The sequence below is a fragment of the Lingula anatina genome, chromosome 2 (genome assembly GCF_051362555.1).
Source record: "Lingula anatina isolate TDL-2025a chromosome 2, LinAna3.0, whole genome shotgun sequence".
In the NCBI taxonomy this organism is placed as follows: domain Eukaryota; kingdom Metazoa; phylum Brachiopoda; class Lingulata; order Lingulida; family Lingulidae; genus Lingula; species Lingula anatina.
Window position 1 is genome coordinate 4,664,348 of NC_141768.1, and position 21,487 is coordinate 4,685,834.

Consider the following 21,487-nt stretch of genomic DNA (forward strand, 5'->3'; position numbering starts at 1 on the left):
TACAGAGTGGGTCCAGAGAACTAAAGAAGGGGGAAGGGGGGGCGTTAAATAAATGTGCGTAACTGTGGTAGTTGATATATGCAGGAAGGTGACACATATAGGCATAAGACTAAGGCTGGAGGGGAGGCCAGCAGCACAATGTATGTCACATTGATATCAAGAGGAAAAGACATGAAAAGAAATGGAATCGATAATAAATAATATGATCAAGAGGTGAAAATGCGTGCTAATAGGAAACACTGGGCTTCTGTCCATGTAAAATTGACTCCTCATCACACGTTGAACGGTTGCCTCCCTAAGGTTGAATACATTCTATTTTTCTAAATTCGGTTTTACACATGAATCAAATCAAGTTTATTCATCTAAACACAGCAATATAACAATAACTGCAGATGGCTTGTGAAACAGCTTGATGTGTTAGATATTCCAAATGTTGTAGGTGAGACAATTATTTTTTGTATTATATGGCCGATTACGTTATAGAAATAGTCTAAAAAGAAATATCGAGTTTTGTCAATTTACTACAATAGGGATAATCGATTAATGCTTACGAGGCACTTCTCTTACAAATTCAAACAAGTTTACAGCTAAATTACGTAATTACATTTATATTCCGAGAGCAAGCCTGTCAGCAGGTGTAGAGAAGTTGAATTTTCAACAAAATGGGTGACCTAATTATGATAAAACGCTATCTCGTTGACATTTTCAATTACGTCACATTGTTGGCATCCAATGATTTCGAGTGTTAAAGAAACCATATACCCTCAGATTTGCAATACTTCAGTACCTAGAATCCTAGTGGAGTAAAAAAAATCACACATTTTTAGGGATTCCCTTGAAGGTATGGCTTTACAGAAGAGAGCCTTCAAACACACACTGATACGTAATATATATATATACGTAAAACAAATATGTCTTTTTGGCTCCGAAATGATAACAAAGTCAAGTCTTCCTTAAAGTACCATTTTTATTATCATGTAAATGAAAATCAACATTCTCGTCGATAATTTTTTTTCAATCAGACTAAACTGAAAATACATTAGATGCACTTAACATAGCACAAAGCATATGAGACGTTCCAAACAATTTCTCTGCTAAGGCACCCGGAGTTTCAAAGCTTATCTGGCACCGTCCGCTGTAACTACCACGCACAATACGTGCCCGACAGGCTCTGACACCCAGGGTTGAGAACAGTTTGTGGAAATATATTGCCTAAGTATGACTACAGCAAATGCCACCTGACTGGTATCTGACAGCCCGTTTATTTCTTATGGACATCTCATTGCATTCTGTACATCAAACTGTCTCCATCAGACTGACTTAACGAAGAGAGCTGCTGAATGATGAAGTGACAGACAACATAAAACATTCTTCCTGTACAGTATTTCTACACTGCCCACACCAGGCTGGATTAATTATCTACAAGAACTTCTACATACAAAAAGAGTGTCACAATTGTTCAATATACACCCCCACCCCTTGAAGATACCACTGTCATGGCCACATGCATGTACCCTGCATCTTTGTCTTGTGTGATCCAGTGGGAAATGAGACCAATTCTTTCCATCTGCACTAGTATAACACCTTTCCAGTCAAGCTGTAGAAACCTTGGGGCTATCTTTGCAAATGTCATTATTCTCTATATTACATTGATATCAAATGCATCTCATCCCTTACCCATTTCACATGCCACATGCATTTATGTATATAAATAAACTAGTATATGGAAAGAGATCCCTTAAAAGAACCATACCTTTTGACATATTTTGATCATAAAATAGTAGCATAGAAAATAGTTCTTTCACCCACGCAGAATGTCTTTCAAACCCTTGACCAGTTTCTTCAAGCGATAGTTATATACGCAACCATAACAATCTGCCAAATGATTTCCAGGGATTTAACATTCTTGGTAAACAGGTTCATCAGAAACCTATCAATGCTTAAAGACGAAACTAATGCCAAATGTGGTAGACCTAATAAAACCAATCCATTGTAGGAGCAAATTAGTACTAACATTAAGTTGAAAACCACATAAGTACAGATAGGATGAAGCTGGTAGACTAAGTATTAATCCTTGCTTATAATTCAACAATTAACACCAACAGGTGTTCCAATGGATAAAAAAATCATGTTATAAAGCATACAGGCCAAATAGCTTTACCTCTACCATAATGACGATGTGGTGTTACTGAATAAACCTGATGTACTAAAAGTCAGATCCTTCATCGTACTCATCATCAAGACAAAAACTTCTTAGTATGTGCAAATAACTAATGATTAAGTAGTGAAGATCTCTTATTATATAGGACTTCTAATGCCACTTCAAGCCACACTCAACTCCTACACATTGACAACCTGGAAACAAATGATACTGGTTAGGTATGGAGACAAAATGGCCCATTTGGCGGGTAGTTCTCTTGACACCACTGCAAATAATGACACGTAATGGTCCATTCTTTTCAATGGGCAAAAATTATCAAACTTTCAGACACATAATTTCATTATCACAAAAATTATTATCATTATATATAGCATTTATCTTGCTTTTACTATATAAAAAAGAACTTGTTGCCTGCTTTTTAATTTTGATCCTACCACTCAACAGAAATGTTCTTATTTAAAGAAATTATGACTTCAAAAATACAGTATCTGTAAAATTTACATTTTTCCCCCATTGAAAAGTGAGTAATTACCATAGATCAGTGCAGTGACAGAAATGACTATACTGGTCCAAGGCCACTATCTTATATTAAAGTCAGTAAGACAGGGCAAGTATAATGGACAGTGGTTTAAGACAAACCAGTGTCCCATAGCATCTACTGGTCTGCGAAAACAGAGCAAAAATTACAATGTTTCCACCACTAATGTTATGATGGTGCAGCCAGACATGCTACTGGGCCCAGATGAGGCCTAGTGATGTAGAAGTCCTAATGCCCAGAGCTAGAATTTATAGATTGTTGTTTTTTCAATGAAATCCATCTCAGACACCAGAATTCACTAGATCATTGACTCTTTTGTCTCAAAAAAGATTTGGATTGGCCCCATTAGGGTTTGAATTGGGTCTCCTGTCCAAGAATCTTCATACTGCCCCGTCGTCCATTTGCACAATATTTATGATTTTACTATACTGAAGAATTACAAACATCAAGACATTGCTCCACAGGGCTATCTTCCTTTTTGTATCTTATACTTAGTTTCTAATACGCAAATTTGTACATATTTTTTTTCTCTATACAAATATTTATAAATTTTGACATGAAAAAATTATACAAGCAGATATACAACAAGTCTTTTTACCTTTCCTTTTGACACGAGGACCTCACTCTCCACACTTATTTTATTCAGCATCATAAAAAAGATATATTTACCACCACACAATTTAACAATTTCCTAGTGCTTGAGAAACTATTTCACCTTTCACCGTTTTTCCCCGTCATACGTAAGTGTGTTCTTATAAAACTTATTTTCCCTATTTCATTCTGTTTATAAAATCACCACCAGCTTTATATTGCACAATGTCCTTGTAGCAATGCGTGCAAACCACTGCTTAGCATGTGGCAATAGGAGAAGTCTGGCATGTGGCAGCCCCTAGCAGGCAAGTCAGGAAAGTTCCTTCCCAAAACTGTCAGCGCCATCTATACACAGCAGCAGTTACGTATCTTACCTTTCAAGGCCTCTTACCCCCCCCCCCCCCCCAAGCAGGGCCTCTTTTCAGTTCCTCCCCATGCTGCGTTCATCACATAAGAGAGAAAGGTTGTCTAATTCATGTAGAACTGGATCCATAAAAGCCCTGCATTCCTCTCCGATCCATGTCATAAGTCCGCCCAGTTATATGGAGAAAACACACCACAGGACACCAGATGGCATCGTTAACAATCCAATGGTTCATTTTTTCAAGTGTCTTGAGGAGGAGGACCGGCCTGTGATGTCCCCTTCCTTGGATGCACTACCTCGTCTCATGGCAGAGTTCAGTCCCGTTACACCAGGATTCAAGTGGGAGGCAGACATCCGTCCGTCACGACCAGTGAGATCCGAGCTGGACATGTTTGGAGCACCACCACGATGAATGCGCATGCTGATACGTCGCTCTCGATCTGGTAATAATAATAATAACAACAATAATAAATATAAGGAGAAACACCATGGCCAGGCCAGAGTAAAGACTGCTAAATCCCCTTTGCTCTTTTACAAATGCATGCTGCAATGCTGCCCCGTTCAATTTAATTGGATGCCATACTAGTTTATAATGCACACTTTTGAGAGGATCCAATTCTGGATATCAGAGTAACTGACGTTACATTGGATTTTAAATCTGGACTCATCACTCTATGGAATTAGAAAAACTTAGGTGACCATTCCTTTTTTTTTCCACACAGATGAAAGCACCCTTGGTATTTGGTAACACAACCATTTTCCATATAAACACCATTTTCCATATAAACATTCTTTATTTTCTCAAATGAATTATACACCTTTTCATTCAATTCAGTATCTTTAAGAATAAGGAGCCAGTGCTTATCACATCAAGATTCAAAAGCAACAAGCCTGATTGTTTTACACTGATAAGATTGAACAATATCATCCTTGAATGGAGGTAACAATTTTCCACATTTCAATCTGCAAAATATTCATAGCTCGTGTAAATTTTATACATCCAAGTTAAAACCACATTCAATTTACAGGAAAGGGGATAAGTGGAGGATTGTTGACAACCAATCTTAAAAAAAAAAGAAAAAAAAGACAAACAGTCTTTTACAAAATAATATCTTGAAATTAAGTAGGTGTAACAAATGTTTCATTAATATATGAGTTATCAAACACTTGAATTAGTTCTATCAAGTTACAAGCATATTGATGTCAAATTCAAAGATAAGATGCCCACATCTTTCATTACATTAAGTGAAAATACATTGTTTAACTTTTCCTTATGACTGGGAAAACAATCCTCATCTTTCATAAAAATCTATTTCAAGTTATTGCTTTCATGCAAGTGGGCGTAATACAAAAACAGTCTATAAGGGCCCTTGGCAATGGGAACTCAATTTATCACATCACCGAGAATACACAAATATGTTATCTTGCTTTATGTCTTTCATGTACAAATACAGTGTTCTTCAGTCATCCCTCGCAACTGTGCATTCAGAAAATGTAAGCACAAAAATAAACACATATATACAAATGTACAAATGTTTTGGCAAATGTCTCTTTTCCCTTCCTGAATTATCCCCAACCCACCCACCCCCAGTTTTATGAAATCAAATGAGAAAATAATTGAGTCAATATTTGAGTCAGTCAGTTTTCAACTTACAAGCTCACAACAAGGAAGTACCTGAGACGGATTTTAACAATAAGCAGAAGTTGGTGAGAACGAGTGAATATTGCACTTCCAAATTGCACTTTATAGAATTAGTACCAAGATGTTTTTTTTTCTTCAGTATAAAACATTTAAATTTATCCCCTGGTAAAAACCCATAAAATGATGTTATGTACAGAAAACAACTCTTTTCATCCATTGTGTTATATTATACACTTACTCACAAAATACTGTTAAGGTTACAACTCTTCATGATAATTAAACAACTGACGTTGCAAGAACATAACTTTTTCGTATGTACAATTATTAGAATTTGTATATAAACAATAAATTTTTAGATTTCGAAAATAAATCAATCATGAGGAAAAAAGTGTTGACACAAGCTTCACATTCCTATCCCTTCCACCAGTCACAAATAAGCAGTCAAGCTTAACACTGCATCCTTTGAATAAATGACACCAGACCTAACAGTCACTGCAAATGTGGAGAGTGTGGAGAAGGAGCATTTCTTGGCGAGGGCAAGTTACGAGGAGATGCACGTGTGCGACTAACAGAAGCTTCGTTTGTCTCTCTTCTTCTTTTTATCAAGTCTGAATTTGGCACAGGAATCCCTGTGCCAGTTATCCCCACTCGCCCTGAGCTGCCCCTGGAAACAAGTCGCGGACGCACCTCTGGGATGTGCGAGACGCTTGCACGTGCAGTGATGCTGGCACGTGCTGTAGACATGCGTGATCTCCCCGACATTGATGGGCGTTCAATGGATGGGTCTAAAATGCAAGGGACAATGTGTAAGACTCAGGATGACGAAGAAAAAAATATATATGATCAAATACCTCTCCCACTGCCAAAAGATTATTTGCAAGAACATGCAGTATGAAAAATAGTAGGCTCTCCCACATGCAAAACATTATTGACAGGGTTGTCATAAAGACTTGCAGTTGGCAATTATTTCCAACTGGATAGAATTCAAATTAATAACTGTTAAAAATCATCAATTTTTCTTATAATTTTATCAATTAGGATGTCATTGTTTTATTACTGGAAAATGTGATCAAGTCAGGAATAGAAATTACGTATACAGGTACCTGTGGGACAAGCATTGGGCAGGGCACCTGTAGGTAAGAAAGCAGAGGTCAGTTGGAACTCTGGAACTGACGCATAATGCACAGCAGGCAGTTTGATCTAATCCTCATGCTATACCAACTTATTAGGGAAGGAACGGCTATGTATGTCACTGGTATTAGTACTGAACTGAAAGTTGGGGAACTTTAGTTTACCTACCTCAAATAAGAAGAAAACAAGTAGCTGTTCAGTGTGTTTATTTCTCATTCATCACCACCATCATCCTCATCATCATGCTGCTTGTTACTAGTTGTATATATGTAGAACTTGTGCTGGGTTATTCACTACAGCTCATCAGACGCACAAGAAATGTTTATTTGGCTAAGCATATAATGTATTTCAATGAACTATCTCTAGTAAATATATTACATGCCATACAAAACTGGTGAAAAAAAATTAATGCCATCACTTTGTCAACAACATTCCTGTTAATTCTACCCATACATTTTAAATACAGAAACTGAAGCAGGACAACTTTCAGCAAATTACACTTGCAGTTTTCATTTTAGGGAATATGTGGCAATTCACCATATTTGGCTTTTTTTTCTTTCAGTGAAACAAGGGAGGGCAAATCAGCATTGAAATCACATTTAAGCAGGAACTTCTGCCAGCATATGGGAAAATGTATTAATGAACCAAAATGAAAAAATAAATCTTTAAAGACATCATTTTTAAGCTTTTTTTTTTTTTTAAATGTTAATTAAATATCAGTCATAGTGTCTCTTTTGAAGAGTTAAAGCATAAAACCTACAGCTAGAAATTCTCAAAGCTTCAAAATCACAAATCAAATATTTGAACAGGGCAGCAACATGCAGCAGTCATAATCACATCATAAATGCAAAGATCATCGTTATTATAATCGCTCTTTTGAAACAATCAAACTATTACAACAAAACTGAGGTCAACCTCAATGCATTATTTGATTTTCACATTAAATCAACAGCAAAACAACCTAAGTAATCATCAATTGCAACATTTTAACTGTTCACTCTGATAATGATTGTTCAATCTTCAATATTGCATGATTAGTCTTGTCATTAAAAAAATTTCTCTTATGACCACAATACTGTCTAAATTCCAAGTGGAAACTAGGTACGCACACATCAGAACACATCTACTGTTCAAGTCAGTTTAGCCTGCTTGACCTTGGCTTTGCCAGGCCGTCTGCCTCGCTTACCAGCGTAATCAGCACCAGGGCTGGGCATGGCTTGTTCTGTGCTGCGTGTACGACCTTGTGCTGTGCCGGGGAGCGCACGCGTAGTTGAACTATGTACGTGGCGGTCCCGTCGATCTCTTTCCGATTCCTCGTTGCTCCGACTGCTACCCTACAAATTAGAAATATACAGCTGTGCTCAATATAATGCAATGATCTCCGAATTGCTTTTATTGTTCAACTTAACAAATTACAACTCAATTTTTTAAACTTAATTTTATTAAATGCTAACAGGAATGTAATTCATATTTTTTTGGTACAACCACCTTGTAGGTGATACTTAACGGTGAAAACATAAATCACATTTTAAAAAAGTAAACATTGACACTTTTACACTCACAAATTTCAGCATATTCCAGTCAAATACATAGTCATATGTGAACCCCTGTCTGTGGAATAAGTTTCGGAAGAGTTGCCGAAGATAGGAATAATCAGGTTTGTCGTCAAACCTCAGAGAGCGACAGAAGTTGAGGTATGTAGCAAATTCCGCTAAAATGAGGAAATATGTTTAATCAAAACATAATGTATGAACAAATGACTGTATTCTTAATAATACCATGCAAGATGACATTTTCCACCTGAAAAATTGTCGAGAAAGCATTTATGTCAGAGGTATGTATAATCAATTCTTTGAAATGAAAACCAACAATTCTTGGTAAAACATTTCTTTCCTGTTGATGCAATTCTTAAAAAGTGCCCAAAGAAAAATATTCCATCAAATCCAAGAAGCCAGCATTGCTATTTAATTTCAGCTAAAATACAAGGCATATACTTCACTGCATAAGAACCCCCATTTTCACACCAGGCTCACTCTTACACATTATTTTATTTTTGTTGCCACAACCATTTTTTAGCCAAATGTTCTTTCTTTCACTTTTTAATTTTTTTTTTCAAGTGAGAGAGGGTGGATGGTTTCTTTTGATAGTTTTGAGGGAAAAATTGGCTGCAGTAAACCAACATCTCCACCAGTAATTGATGACTGGTATCTATGAAAACATAACTCATTTTCATTTCTTAATTAATTCATTGCTAAATTGGTGAAGGAATTCAATTTATCTTCAATTTATCATCCAAAGCTTTTAAAAAAATTGTAGCACCAGTTTTTAATAACTACTTACAGGGAAATCCTTTACACAGCTCCTCAATTGGTGTAGACATTTTCTTCTCACTTATCCTTTCGTATTTTTGTCTTTTTGTTGCAGCTTTTAGGCCCTGCCAAGGCAGGCTTCCACGTAGGAAATACATAAATACATAGCCTAATGATTCCATATCATCTCGCCTGCTTTGTTCTGAAATTTATAAACAATACCATTATACCATGATCATTAAAACTATAGAAAAATAATAAAACATATCAACTGCACAATATTGGTTATCTACATTTTCAAGCATCAATACAACCAAGGTGCAGCTCATGCACTCAAGACAAAACTAGCATATATTTTTGTTTTATATAGTAATCAAACTGAAGCGTTTGTTTTTGGAGGGAATAAAACACAGTTCAACTGTCTTTCTCAATGATTCACTTGAATGATGATGTTGGCTCTTCAAAGTAATTACAGATTACTCATCCCATTTCAAGCAGTTAGCTTCATATGCCATTATACAAAACAAGCTATTCATTTGTCCATTTAGAGCAGATAAAGTCAGAGCTTTATTGGCAGCTGTAAACCACAGTCAAAATCCATTCTTTCACATTTTGATTGAAATTCTGATTGGCATTGCAATGAAGAAGGTCCAGCTATATCTGCCCAGCTTAAAACACACAAGTTGACAAGTACATACAACATATCTTACCTATGCCTAAATGTGTGTTTATACTTGCATATCTAGCAGTCCCTGTGAGATTCTTATTTTCCCTATATGGAATATGTTGGTGCGTTCTAGCATCACGGTATTTTTTGGCAAGGCCAAAGTCTATAATGTAGACCAAGTTTCCTTTTTTGCCCAGTCCCATTAAAAAGTTGTCTGGTTTGACATCTCTGTGTATGAAATTTTTTGAATGTATATATTCAATGCGGCTTATCTGAAAATAAAAGGGAGAGAAATTCTATATTAAGTACTGGTAAGAGAGATTGTGGAAAAGGGAAAACAGCAAATAAAAGAAAAACACTGGATGCTTCAAACAAATCTTTATTAATTCTTTCTAAATCATACTTGCTGTTTTGACTTCTTTCAACAAAAATTCACATAAACTATGTCTTTTCAAGGGAGCAGGCAGTGATCAATACTTCGTCATACAAGCCAATTTTCTTTACCAGCTGATCTGCCAGCAGGAGCACTGTTTTCAGACTGAATTTCCTTGAACAGAAGTTGAATAGGTCCTCCAGACTAGGACCCAGTAACTCCATCACCATGACATTGTAATCTCCTTCTGTGCCACACCACTTGATGGTAGGGATCCCCACTGGAAGATAAATTAATGACAGATATTCATTTTTATATATGATAGAGTAAGGATTCTTATAGCCCAAATGATTTAAGAAAGAATTAGGGTGCGTTAAAAATAAACTACTCGTACCAGGTAGTTTGAACAAACTCCCAGGGACTCTTGCTGAATGCAATCAGATTTACATATTTGAACACACCCCCTTGTTTTCACCATACTCTTGTAATCACCAGCTTTTCTGTATTCTACTCAACACCAAGAGGAGGCATGTTAACCTTTAAATCTGATTGCATTAAGCGCGTGTCCCCTCAGAGTTGGTTGAACTACACTCTTATTCTCCACGGTAGAAAAAGAAATTAACCTGATAACACAAATATTTTGTAATAACAAACATGGGTCAACCTAAAGACATTTGACTTTGGTTCATACTTTTTCTAAAATGTCATCTTGTATACCAACGCAATACCAGACAAAAAGGGAAAAAATTCAACAATACAGAACAGGATATAATAAACATATGATACCTCAGTTGACATTTGCACCTCATTCCCAATGCATTTATACGATTTCAGTTCATCTTTACTGAATGCAATGACCAGAATTCCCTTCAACAATGAAGCCAAGGGAGAGCACAATTGCATTCAGACTGTATGTCAACAATATCACCTTCACAAGTATAACTGTACACTACCCATTTAGTCTAGATAGCAATTGATTTGACTGCATCTTTTCATGCACTCTAAAGTGAGTCACTCACACTAGAATCAATGTACAGCGGAGCGTGCATCAGCAACATTAAAGAAGGCTACTGCATATATTATATCTCTTGACAACTGCCACACAATATTTATCACTTCATACTTTGTTTTATATGTCAGGTTACTAGCCTTACTACAGTGCACCCTCAATCAACGCATGCTTTTCTCTTTAGAAGAAGAGACCAATTGTATTAAGCCATAAATCTTAGGCTCTGTTCTCACAACTTTTAGATCGATCTATCACCGCGGGGAGTCTCACTAGATTACTGTCAGATAATCCCCCTTAAGTGTCCGTCCCCGCCTACTACAAGCTTTAAGGGGTAATTAACTTTCGTGTCCGCCCGGCTGACAGCTATTTAGCGTGAACCCCCAGGGAGTTAGGTCGATCCAATGTAGGTCGATCTAATCTATGAGAATGGGGTGTTAAAAGTAAAAACTATGATGCACTTTTTTGGGTTGTACATCTTAAGCAGGACTTTATCATCCAGGACATGGCAAGTTGTGTTATTGATCAGGGCAAAATGGAATTCAAATATTATATTGCAGAATTTATATCTACAGCCAATACATATAGCTCCATACATAATTGCCATTTCCTCTCACAACCACAACACCACTATATTTCACTGTGCAGCCATATAGAAATAGCTGTCACTAGGATCAAACTGCAATATTTTTTCTTTTTCATCAGCTGAATATATATCATTCTGTCTTTACAAATGTACATTTTTGAGTCATTTTAGCCATTCTTTCAATAATTTGTGTAAAAAAATTAGAAAACAGACTTAATATGCTCTTTAGTGATTCTTATAAAATATCAAAAAAAAATATTGGCACAGACAAAACCAAACAAAACAAAATAACGAAACTTGAGTTTAGCAAGTGTAATTTCAAATTTCCACTGAGTAACACAGTAGAACTACTGCCTTACCTCCCCCCTGCATCATTTTGTAAAACTTGCTTTCTATGTGAAGCTGTGGGTGCTTTGTCTTGACACATTCTAACTTGATGGCAACCTCCTCCCCTGTAGAAATGTTTGTGCCTAGAAAATAAAGGAAAAACTATTATCACAGATGTCCAGGTCTTTAGGGTGAATCATGTTATATTGGTAATTTATTCTTTTGCCATTTTCCAGGTCAAAATATTACCGTTACTTAAATACATTTTACCAAACATGTTTTTTCCATAAATAACTCACACTGTTGTTTCTAATGATGGTAACCACACGCAGTAAAAAGAATTAAAAGCATAAGATCAAAGCTCTGTATTAATCTTTAATTTCATGATTTCTAATAAATTAATATCAATGTTAAATGAAACAATTTGTCACTTGTCTACCTAATCAAGTACAGTAACATTGTAATCCAGTTGCTGTTTCCAGCTGGAAAGTCAACAAACACAGACAAGTTGACTATTCATTTATAAGGTCAACACACACAGATGAGTTGACTGTATTATCTATGCAATATAAACTTTGTCCTGATAAATATGTCATCAACACCCTATAGCCAAAAATATCAAAAGCTAATATATATCTGCACAACACTAAGTAAAGCCTCAAAAAGACCCAAGCTTTTACAAGTGCAATGCAAACAATAATATAGTACAAGCAGCTGAAACTGGTATGCTTACAAGATGGAAACCAGGTTGTAATAAAGGCCAGTGGCAGTTGGCTGATCATAAGCCTCACATATGAACAGGGTTTTCTGGATGTAATGAAATTGATCTCCATTGAAATGACTAAGCATGCTGGTGCAGCAAACTGTGTATTCACAGAATACTATCCCCTTTAGCCTTCTCACCATTCACTTAAAACAGGCTCATTGTTGACTGGAGTTTGTAATATGATTCAAGATTTCCTATAAAAGATGAATCACAACTTGTGTTCTTCCACAGACTTCAATAGAAAGTGTCAGACTCAATCATGCTGAAATTTAAACCCAATGCCCTAACCCCAGTCCTCTTGTAACCTAGAGATTTAACATCAATATATTATATATGAACTAATACAAGATGTTACATCTAATTCTTCAACTTGTGTTCTAGTGTTCACACGTCTGGCTTCCCAAAGACATTCTAAAAGCCTGTAGTAAATTCAGGCCTACCCAACTACCAGATGCGGCACCGAATGATCCTGAATTCACCGGTAAATCAGACCACACTACCCGTTTTCAAGGTGTGTGTCAGATCGCATTACACAGTATCATACCCTGAACAAATTTTGAGTGGTGATGCAATGCTTTTCAACCCCGCTGAGAATCCTCACTATCACATCGTGTACTAGGCAAGAGCGGTGTCACGTCTGATACTGTGTAATGCGATCTGACACACACTTTGAAAACGGGTAGTGATCTACCGGTGAATTCAGGATCATTCGGTGCCGAGTCTGGTAGTTGGGTAGGCCTGAAATTTTCAATTCAAATAGTTTCATGTCTCCTTCTTATCTAAAACAGAATGGCTGCTTGGTAAACTATATACAGATATACAATCAAACGCCTTCATTAGGAATTTGTCATTTAATCAAATCATGTGAGTGTTAATTAGTGTGTTGAGCTATATTATTTATACGATTAATAAATCGAAGATTTTTTGTTCTGTTTTATTTTTAATTGGTTTCTTGGGACTCCAGAGTCACTTCCTATCACCTATGTAAGAGCGCATTCTCAACGAATTAAGCCAGGCTTTACAAAGCCGGTGACCTAAAAATGGCGGACGTACATGAAAGAAAAACCGCCTAATCTTTTAATAGTCTCTCCGCCTCCCCACACATCGTCCCTGCGGGGTACAGTAACTAAATCTCGGCTCCGTTCGCCATGCGGAAGCTACCTGAGAAATATTAAGTGCGCATGCTCATCAGTTAAACTCGTGGTGAAGAAAGCATGGCCTGGGCGGCTGAAGGCGATCGAAGGAAAAAAGCTCTTCTGTTCTATTATCTTTGAAAACAGAGACGAAAAAGGAATAATTTGGCCCGTAGAGCAGCAATGAATCGACTATCTACGGAGATAATATCACCAGAGATATTCACGGAAATATTAATGTTCGGAGCCGAGATTTAATTACTGTACCCCGCAGGGACGACGTGTGGGGAGGCGTGTGAGAGGCGGAGAGACTATTAAAAGATTAGGCGGTTTTTCTTTCATGTACGTCCGCCATTTTTAGGTCACCGGCTTTGTAAAGCCTGGCTTAATTCGTTGAGAATGCGCTCTAAATCCATTCTTTTGCTTTACTCAATATTGCATTGTGTAGGTGTCTTTTAGGTTCAATGGAGGACTTGAGCATTAGGTTCAATACAGGTAAGGTCTAAGTGGGTCTTACTGATTAAGACAGTGATGTAGCAAAATTAAAAAAAAAAAAAGGATACGACTTTCACATCAACTAGAATATGCTACAGGTTAAAAAAAAAAGATTAATAAATGAAGTCCCGTCAACATTATCTAATCTTATAAGGCTAAATAAATTGATAAATACCACCTTCAAGCATTTAATCTTAAAGATGCATACAAAGTCAATTTTTTGTCACAAAAACCAACCAAATGCCAGCATATAGTTTCAAGTAGTATAACTAAGAGAATTACCAAAAGGCATTGTTTAATTTTACCCGAAAATGAGGTTTGAACGGATTTTTCTGCTGGCATTCTAAGCTGTATGTCAATGGGGCAGGAAAGTAGGTCACGAAAGTAGGTTAAATTTACAACCAAAAATTTAAAGAAAGGAGCAGTCTATAGGTCTTTTATGGCTGATCGAGTGATCTATTCAGTTTATCCCTTGGCATGTAGAATTTATTTGAGTCATAAAAGAATCTAGTAGAAGAGGTTTACATGTGTTACTGGGAATCCACGCTCCACCGATGCTCGGTTCGTATGTACCTTTAAAGCTTTACATTTGTGAAACAACCAGCATTTTTGTCAGACAACAAAAATATTTTTAAATATTTTATCAATATGTTAAAGAGGTTAAGGGGTGTGCATGCAAAAACGCCAACTTAGGCCCAATATAAGTTGTCATACAGTGAAGCAAATAAAAACTTTCTAGCAGACAGGTCTTCTTGTATTCAGTTGCTTAAAGACAGACAACATGCATAAGACCTTTATACAGAAAGAAAAAAATTTCCTAGACATTTCAACTGTTTTCCCACATTCACCAAGGTATAACTTATCCATAAGTGTTGAGAAAATAAAAATCTGGACAAAAAGTTGTTTTTGAGTTCTTTACTACAATCTGGACAGTCTTGTCAAAAATTGATGTTTCAAACAAGTATGAGACAGTGATTTAACTCCTCCTCAACCAATAAAAAGGCTACTTTGCAATAGGTTTGGCTTAAAGTCCACAATGTAGTGAATGCATTCAATCCTTTCTGCCTATTTAACCAAAAGAAAAATGGCTGCCACAAAGCAGTCATCTTATAATCCATCATTTTTTGCAATCATCTGCATAATATATGGGTATAAAAACACAAATATACCACATTTTCCCCTAATCTAGCAAACACATAAAATCATTGAAGAGATAGAGATAAAGAGAGAGAGATATAGAGAGAAGATCTCTGCTATATCATCAAGATCAACAAAAATGAAGGGAAACAAGGCAGCAAAGCTGTCAAATGTACAGACAAAAAGCAGGAAATAACAAAATAGGCTACTGTCAATTCTGATGCAAAAGTACATTATGTTAAACTGCAAATTTAACATCAAATTTTAATTATGCTCAACAGGTAATACCAATGTAAGTAAAATGTGAAACAAGCATAAGGCTTCAGGCCCATGGGAGTTCAAGTTCACACTTTGAAAATGTAAAACTTCCAGAAAAAGAAGTCAATTAGACTGCTTTTCCAACTCAGGCTGCATTTTAGTCCTGTATTTCTTTTTTGAAAGTTTGGCAATCATAAGTAACATGGTTTTCCCATAATGGTCATCATGGCAGCAGCACCCAAAATTGTGTTTTCTTCTATTCTGATGCAATATTACATAATGGTTAACTGCATAATGACAATCAATTTTTAATAACAAAATATAGTATCATGGATTTTCAGAAAATGTGACTAGCCTGGGTCTTCAAGCCTGTGGAACTTCAAAGTCACACCTTGAAAATGCCAATATGTGAAAAATTAAATTTTCACAAAAAAACTCTTTAACTGGTAGATTGCATTGCCTACTGAAGCTGTATTTTAGTCCCATGTTTCTTTCCTGTAAGTTTGAGAACAGTAAGTGACATGGTTTTTCTTAAAAGGTAATCATGGGAGCAGTGCCCAAAATAGGTTTTTTTTCAAATTTTGATGCAATATTACATAATGTTTAACAGCATAATGACCATCAATTTTTAATAATAAAATATTAGTATCATGGATATTCAGAAAATGTGACTAGCAAAGGTCTTCAGGCCCATGGAACTTCAAAGTCACAACTTGAAAATGCCAAAATGTAAACAAGACAGCACTGTTCTGAAATGTTTTTTCCCCATTTATAACAATTTTTAACATAAAACAAAATTAACAGTTTACTGCCATTTTTATATGATCAACTAAGAATATCAATAGAGCAGTGTTAAATGTCCAATTTCTTCCATTCTGAGATTCTGAACATAGTGAATGATTGAATCTGACAAACTGCAATGATATGAGTTTATTTCCATTTTTGAAACTTTATTACACAATACACGATAACATGTTTGCCATCATTTTTACAAAATCAACTAACAATATTGTAAAGATGCAGGAAATGTCAAACAAACAGTTTCACGTATCTTATTAGTTAAATAATGAGACTGTTAACATGCCTAAAAATTGAATCTGAGGAAATGTGAAAAAACAGCATACCTTCTAAAATAATGGCACGATTATGCTGATTTACGAACTCAACCTGCATTTTAGTAAAATTGACCACTCCTGTGACTTTCATGACAATTGGCCCATCTGTTTTTCTTATATTGTGTTTACAGTGTTGCATATATGCTGAAAAGTGTAAAAAACAGCATAACTAGTAAAATAGTGGCCCGATCATGCCGATTTTCGAACTTGACCTGCGTTTTAGTAAGATTGATTACTCCTGTGAGTTTCATGACAACAGGTCTATCGGTTTTCCTTGAAATGTGTTAACAGTGTTGCATATATGCCGAAAAGTGAAAAAACAGCATAACTACTAAAATAGTGGCCCGATCATGCCGATTTTCGAACTTGATCTGCGTTTTAGTAAGACTGATTACTCCTGTGAGTTTCATGACAACAGGCCTATCGGTTTTCCTTGAAATGTGTTAACAGTGTTGCATATATGCTAAAAAGTGAAAAAACAGCATAAATTCTACAATAATGGCCCGATCATGCTGATTTTCGAACTTGACCTGCGTTTTATGAATATTAGTCAGCTCTGTAAATATAAAGCCAAAAAGTAAAACTGTCTTCCACTTATGGTGTTAACGCTGAAAGTGCACGGCGACGGCGACATGATCGGCGACGACAGACGCAGGTGATGGCAATATGTACAGACACATCTGTGTCTGTACATAAAAAGCAAGTTATAATAAAAAACTGAACATTTTCATCAGTGTCAAGAGTGAAACAAATAGAGCAGAGCATCTCGAGGCCTGGTATCACAAGAAGTGCACAATGGCAACTTTACACCTATTACAACAAGGTTAGTCTTTCATTTGGATCTGAAAAATGCACTCAGCAATGAGACAGTTTTCCTACCATATATATATTTATATCATGACAAAGAAATCTAGCACTCGCGTTACTTATCTTCAGGCAGACTCACAGTCACTTCAGGACAGGCTCGCAAGCAGGACTTATGAGATGGTACATCACATTGTTAGAGCAGAGTGGCCAGTGAAGATTTTCTCTTCTATTTTTTTAGAAGACTGTAATGTATTTTTACTCTTTTTGACTCTCCATAAGAACTTGTGGGAACAAGGATGCCGAGGCAGATACAGTACAGATATTTTTTATTACCGGGTACCCATAGTAGCATGTAGTTATTCACATAAAATTTACTTGTTTTCACCTATATGCTACACATTAATTTAAAAATGTCAAATTTTAGCAAGCCGATGCCAGTGTAACTAATATAATTTGGTTTGAGTAAAGCAAACGCATACTTGAACATGTGCTTCATCCACTCTGTCCCAAATACACATCTACACTGATATGTGCCATTATAGAATGTCATTTAGTTTTTTCCCCCTTTTATTTCTTATTTATATATTACTCTATCTTATCTGACAAATGCTTTGGGACTATGGTGACCAACATAAACAGGTGGGGCTAGCACTGTGCTAAGGTCTGTATCACTATCTGTATCTATCAAGTGTCTGGAAACATTTTTGGACCAGAACTCAAAAATCTTAGTAGGATGTAGAGTGTGATTGGTTCAGAGAAAATCTCTCAACGTAGTTTTAATGAAATCACAAAAATTGGTATATCCTCTGACAATGAAGAACACTCCGATGTCAAAGATTTCTGATAACATCTTTTAAATGATGATTAGTTGTCTTGTTTACAAAGGCCCATTAAAAATTGGTGTAATTTTAAGTTATTGCTGATAAAATCTAAATGGAGTGATTCTAAAAAAAAAAAAAAAAAAAAAAATCAGTAACACTGTCTTATAGTACTCTTGTGCAGCCATTCAAGTATTTCATATACAAGCCCATGTAGTAGAAAATATGCAGAAATCAAATATAGCACTTTCATCCCAAAACCACCAAATTGAAGTTATCAAAAAAAGGGACCATATTTTTCTGAGGACAAATAATGTCCATGAACATTGTATGATAATATTATATCAACAGCTTTGCAATAAGTAATTTTTTATCTGATTTTGGCCTTACCTTTACTTTGGACATTAAAAATCCCTCTTTCTTAATAAATGAAGTTTTGAAACAATTAACAGATCTATCTAGAATTAACTTCTTTTTATAAAACACCTCTCCAAATAAAGAAATCAAACTGTGATAAGCTGAGTAGCTTCTTGTCTGTTATTCTTAGAGAGCAATGCAGCATCATGGATCAACTGTGTGGACTTATTTTTGCTTTGCAGAATGTGATAAACATCACAATTCTTCAGGTCATGCCCCCTTACCAGTATACAGATGACCTTCATACACACAAAACAATGATATGCTTCTATAATATAAAATATTTTGTATCTCCAAATATGAGAAGAGACACTTTTCAAATAAGTCAAAATCATTTTTTTTTAGAATAATGTTTATCTATCTCTAATAAAAGAAAACACAATAATAAGCTGGTAATGATAATACATAAATATAACAAAATTGTTCAAGAATTATATATATATATATATCTTGGATTTAGGTGACACATTGCCCAATTAGTAATAAAGATATATCATATTCTGAGTGGAATATATGAACTCTAATAACAATTTTATTCTGTGGATATGTTACACAGCTACTGACATTAATTTATAAGACAAGATAATAATGAAAAGAGACTTCCCTTCGTGCAATTGTTGATCAATATCAAGTATATAGTACTCGGTAAAGAAGTGTTCTAAAAGACACTTGCAAGTAGAAGTAAAATGTTTGCTTGTTCATTAGGATGTGTGTAATGTACTTTTCTTGTTATAGCAAGATAGCTAAAAATTTCTGCCCAAACCATTCCATAACCAAAACAACATGCAATGTCGAAAAACAATTATAAAATTTACACTTTCTGCTGCCAAAATGAATCAATCTTATTATGCCAGCTCATATGTATGAACAAGGACAAAACCAGTTAACAAACCCAGTTAAAGACTCAGCACATAATGAATTTTTATCTACAAGATACTTTGGTGGTAACTACTATGTTATTGACAGTGACATATTGCTTAGTAAGCTCACTGGTAATTAACACATTTCTCATAAGATGTGTACTTTAACAAAGCAAATTGTGGGGTAGGCTCTGTAAACATATACTATATGGAAACATAGGATGTTTACTACTTTCTTAGTCAATGACAAATTCAGATTGATGTTGTACCCATACCGCATACAACAATTACATTTATACATGAATGTGAAAGACACGGGCCCACATGTGCATGCTCATTAAAACCACAACAAAAACAACCACAAACCATACAGAATATAACATGAGGCTTGTAGAGGGCCCTTGGGAAAAAACCTCTCTAGATTTATCAAACTGTTAAAAGAGAAAGATAAGGTCCTTGTGCACATGATAGGTTGCTACAAGCTTATCTTATACAGATGAAAAAACACTGATATCATGATGGGAGGTCGCATGCATTTGCAATTCAAATCTACACAACAGAATACCAAATAAATATATATATACAAACATACACTGGAGCTACATTATACTATATTGTGGAATATTGAGAGGAATGAAAGGGTCATGTTTTGGTCATTTTCACAGGGTAATTTTTTAAAATAAAGCTTAAGTGGAGTATAGTACTAAGTTCAACTCTTTCATGTGAGTAATATAAGAAATAATTGGTTGTTTCAGCCATATGCAGGACATCATGACTTCTCCATCATTTCCAAAGACGTATAACAAAATAGACAAACTTTTGTAGCATATTTGATTCTTATGATAAAATAAATGACTAAATAAATGCAGATGAGATGCAACTGTATAACAGCTAAATAAAGGTATGAGACATTTGTTATAATGCACTAGTGCTGTGCGCAAAAAAGAAACCTCTGCAGTTTTATAATATATGGTATTTGGCTTCTTTCTCTCGTCTTCATTATCACACTGGTGCAAAATGTAAACATGCAATTGACTTTTTAGGAAAGGTTTATAAATATCAAAAGGTTTCTTTCTGACGTATGCAAATATGTTTGTCTAAGCACTGCTTAACACAGAGAAGATCAACCAGCTCATTTCCTCATTTACTTGTATCAATTATTGCCAACTGATATCGCTTTTCTTCTCATGTGAAGAGCAGTGTCAAATTAGACCATCTTTAGTGTTTATGCATGAGGGATGGGTTCAACATAATGAAGATAATCTAATTCTGTTGAGAACAACTGAAGTCCTTGTATTGCAATATGGAGATCTATATAATACACAGAAAGTGATCCTTTTTAAGGCCCAAATTAATAATAATTAATACCCTCTAAAAGTTCCAGAATGATAAAAGATTGTTTGCAGTCTGATTCTGGCAAAGCTGAGTAAACGATTCTACCTTCCTCTCCTGATATATTACCAAATCTAACAGGCGGCACCCACCGCTGCATATTCATATGAATCTATATATATGGCGTCTGGGGTTACATGAAGCAGTGGAGTACACAATATAATATTGACATATCCAAGGAGACGATCAGATTTATCAGTTCAGCAACTTACCTAAATATATGTCACCAAATGAGCCACTCCCGATCTTCCTGCCTAAACGATACTTGTTTCCCACCCTCAGCTCCATCTCTGAAGGAACAGAAAAAGAGGTATCAGCTGTAACAGTGTACGATCAAAACAGTCAATGAAGTTCTTTGTGAACCCAAGCGACAGAGATGTGACATAGACCTTGTTTTTTACTTACTTAGAGACGTCTTATGTCCACCTTATTTACAGGAGATAAAGATGAACCACCCTAACATCAGCACATATCCTTAAAACAACACAAATTTCCGTTGGATTGTCTAGATGAGGTGGATTATATCCCCTATACTACGCCCAAACATCGCCATTATTTATCCCTTCACAGCGGTTGCTGACGTAAGTGCGCATG

General features: G+C 35.6%; 1 protein-coding gene across 4 annotated transcripts; it reads right to left on the reverse strand.

Moving 5' to 3' along the window:
• Positions 1-949: 949 nt before the first annotated feature.
• Positions 950-21,485, reverse strand: LOC106177221 (casein kinase I). Of its 4 annotated transcripts, XM_087006677.1 has the most exons (10): positions 21,299-21,485; positions 21,106-21,183; positions 11,728-11,838; positions 9,908-10,056; positions 9,447-9,675; positions 8,768-8,938; positions 7,990-8,138; positions 7,614-7,761; positions 6,400-6,426; positions 4,429-6,081 (listed from the first exon to the last, which is right to left on the reverse strand). In XM_087006677.1, exons 2-10 carry the CDS (start codon positions 21,179-21,181, stop codon positions 5,786-5,788), a joined length of 1,356 nt encoding a protein of 451 aa, XP_086862803.1. In that variant the 5' UTR covers positions 21,182-21,183; positions 21,299-21,485; the 3' UTR covers positions 4,429-5,785. The 4 variants fall into 4 exon arrangements, with proteins under 4 accessions (XP_086862805.1, XP_086862806.1, XP_086862803.1 ...); XM_087006679.1 differs by lacking the exons at positions 4,429-6,081; positions 6,400-6,426 and adding an exon at positions 950-4,094 and having other exon boundaries at positions 21,299-21,484; XM_087006680.1 differs by lacking the exons at positions 4,429-6,081; positions 6,400-6,426 and adding an exon at positions 3,976-4,094 and having other exon boundaries at positions 7,537-7,761; positions 21,299-21,484.
• Between the last annotated feature and the right edge of the window lie 2 nt (positions 21,486-21,487).

Bases quoted from the DNA above. Each gene is read 5' to 3' on its own strand.
- LOC106177221 (XM_087006677.1), bottom strand. From the start codon at position 21,181: ATGGAGCTGAGGGTGGGAAACAAGTATCGTTTAGGCAGGAAGATCGGG. The intron at 8,939-9,446 runs GTAAGATATGTT...TATAAATTTCAG, and splicing joins AAACACACATTTAGGCATAG to AACAAAGCAGGCGAGATGAT. The intron at 6,082-6,399 runs GTACCTGTATAC...CTTGCATTTTAG, and splicing joins GCCCAATGCTTGTCCCACAG to ACCCATCCATTGAACGCCCA.